General features: G+C 34.4%; 1 protein-coding gene across 1 annotated transcript; it reads left to right on the top strand.

Moving 5' to 3' along the window:
- The first annotated feature begins 893 nt into the window (after positions 1 to 893).
- Positions 894 to 1618, top strand: LOC130284004 (gamma-crystallin-3-like). Its single transcript, XM_056533868.1, has 2 exons — positions 894 to 1148; positions 1343 to 1618. Exons 1-2 carry the CDS (start codon positions 894 to 896, stop codon positions 1616 to 1618), a joined length of 531 nt encoding a protein of 176 aa, XP_056389843.1.
- Positions 1619 to 2685: the final 1067 nt, after the last annotated feature.

Raw genomic sequence — 2685 nt, 5'->3', positions numbered from 1 at the left:
TAGCTGGTGTTGTAGGAATCTCCATTTAAAGGAAACTAAGTTAGCAATGATTTCAATAATATAAGAGGAAGCTATGTTAGGCTTGGTTTTCACACAGTTTTTTTCTGGTGTTTTTTGGAAAAATGCCCCAGCAGAATTTGAGCCAAAGCCAGTGTATTCAAAAGAAATGGGAAAATAAAGAAAGGACTTATACTTCTCCTTCCTATTGGATCCACTTCTGATTTTGGCTCAAAAAATGCAGTGGCAGTTTCCCAAAAACAACCCAGAAAGAAGGCTGTGTTAAAACCTAGCCTCAGAGGTAGGGGACAGGACAGCCATACTAGCATTCTATATACTTTTTTCAATAGGACACCCCTAAAAATGCAGTCAAAATGTTTTTCAAATATCAGTCAAAGCTTATTTTTACCCATGTTGCTGCTTTTAATGCATTTGAAAAATCTAATGGTCCATCCTATGATCTTTTTGTTTCATTTACACTTTAATTTTCACTACAACTTTTTTGTAATTTGGTTTGTATTTGGTTGCATTACTAAGCATATTGTACGGTAAGCCTCTAGGTGATATGTCTGGTATAACAATACTTACCTGCTCCCCTTTACTGTCTGTAAACAGACCAAATGTCAGTCCAAGACTTGCCAGCCATAGACAGGAGGGGGAGAGGTTGAGTGTGTTTACCCCTCAGAGGAGCAGGCACTCCTGTCATTTTGATGTTGTCCTGATGAGGTAGTTTTCACTGGAGATACATTTCTTAGTTGTGTCTGTCAATTTTTTTATGTCCCTCTGCTAACTGAAGGGCTGATAAAAATGTCTCCCCATGTGAATATGAAAAAAAATTATGATGTAGATTTAGCCAGCTTTAATATTTTATCCAAGAAACTAATGCAAAGAAAATTATGTTTCTACAGATTATCTTTTACGAGGACAAAAACTTCCAGGGTCGCTCTTATGAGTGCAACTCTGATTCTTTCGATCTGTCTTCATACTTCAATCGTTGTAATTCTATCCGAGTAGAGAATGGAAACTGGATCCTGTATGAGCAACCCAACTACCGTGGGCACCAGTACTTCTTAAGGAAAGGAGAATATCCTGACTTCCAGCAATGGATGGGCTACAATGACTCCATCAGATCATGCCGTTTAACTCCACAGGTACAAACTATGAAAAAAAATGAAAACTTTTTTTTGTTTTTGTTTTGTTATAATGTTGGGTTCATTATCTTTTCTTCTATCAGCTTTTACATGCAATGTACAACATGACTTTGACTATAGTACAGAACATTATACATTGGAATTATGTTTTTCATCATTGAATATTTTATCATGATTTTTCTTTTTAACTTTAGCATCGTGGGCCATATAGACTGAGGGTTTATGAAAAGGAAGACTTTAAAGGTCAGATGATGGAGTTCACTGAAGACTGTCCTCATGTGTATGAGCAATTCCGCTACAACAACATCAATTCCTGCCATGTGCATGATGGATACTGGATGTACTATGAGGAGCCCAACTATAGAGGACGTCAGTATTACCTGAAGCCTGGAGAGTACAGGAGATACAGTGACTGGGGAGCATCTAATCCAAGAATTGGTTCTTTCAGACGAGTTCAGCATCTGTATTAAGAATAACATTATTGTAATTCCATTTTATAAAAGACAATAAAATTTACAGTTGTATTAATAACTTATTTATTTTATTTAGTTTTACATTCAGCAAAATATTTTCACTACTAATTAAAATCATAAAAATTATTAAACACATACAATTCAGAAATATATAGTTTTTTTTCATAATAATCAAGAAAATATAGGACGTTGACCCTTTAATGTGACAGAGCTATAACCAAGAGCTGTAACTTTTATTTTTCCATTGGCACAGCCATAAAACGTTTAGTTTTTTTGTTTGTTTTTATGTGTATTTATTTATTTATTTGTTTATTTTTGTTTTTCTGCTCCACTTATTGTTCTTTGTGAGGAACTGGGAATCTTTTACAAAAAATGTTGTGGGGTGGGGTGGAGTAGACAATAATCAGATTCTGCCATTGTGATTTTGAGTTTCAAAGTTTTAGAAACAAAATCAACACTTTAGTCTATAGGTCATTTTTTTTTCCTTTATTTTTACTTTTACAAAAGACATACAAATATTTTCTTACATCATATAAATGTTACATACTTATTCTTTTGTTCCTCCCTTCCCTAATTTCTTCCCTACTCAACCCCCCCCCCCCTCTACTGCTTAATCCCCATCACCCCCCTGCCGGAGCTTATATACCAGAGTCACATGACCCTCTTTATATCCATTTCTCCCATTCTTTCTTATTCTCAACACATTTCTTTTTCCCAAGATAATATATAGATTCATATTTACGAACTTTCACTAATATATTACTCATTCTTCTATGTGTGGGGCTTTTGGTGCAAACCATTTCCTTAGGATCAAAATTTTTGTTAAACCAAGAATTTTTATAATTAATTTTTTGTTTCCTACAATTCCTAAACCCATTATTGCAGTAGTAATGTGATATTTTAGTTTCACCCTTAGATTTCTTTCAATCTTCTTATAGACTTGTTCTCAAAAAGTTTGGATCTTACTACACTCCAACATCATATGTGACAAATCGGCTTTTTCTATATTACAGCGAGGGCAATTTGAATCAAATCTAATACCCATTTTAAACAGGCCATCAGGG

This window comes from Hyla sarda, chromosome 8 (genome assembly GCF_029499605.1).
Source record: "Hyla sarda isolate aHylSar1 chromosome 8, aHylSar1.hap1, whole genome shotgun sequence".
Taxonomy (NCBI): domain Eukaryota; kingdom Metazoa; phylum Chordata; class Amphibia; order Anura; family Hylidae; genus Hyla; species Hyla sarda.
The sequence above is the reverse complement of the archived record's forward strand: the minus strand, read 5'-3'. Positions and strand labels throughout refer to the sequence as shown.

What these genes read in the sequence shown, in the direction of transcription:
- LOC130284004 (XM_056533868.1), top strand. Translation starts at nt 894, where the DNA reads ATGTTTCTACAGATTATCTTTTACGAGGACAAAAACTTCCAGGGTCGC. An exon ending in CATGCCGTTTAACTCCACAG is followed by an intron (nt 1,149 to 1,342) that starts GTACAAACTATG and finishes TTTTAACTTTAG; the next exon opens with CATCGTGGGCCATATAGACT.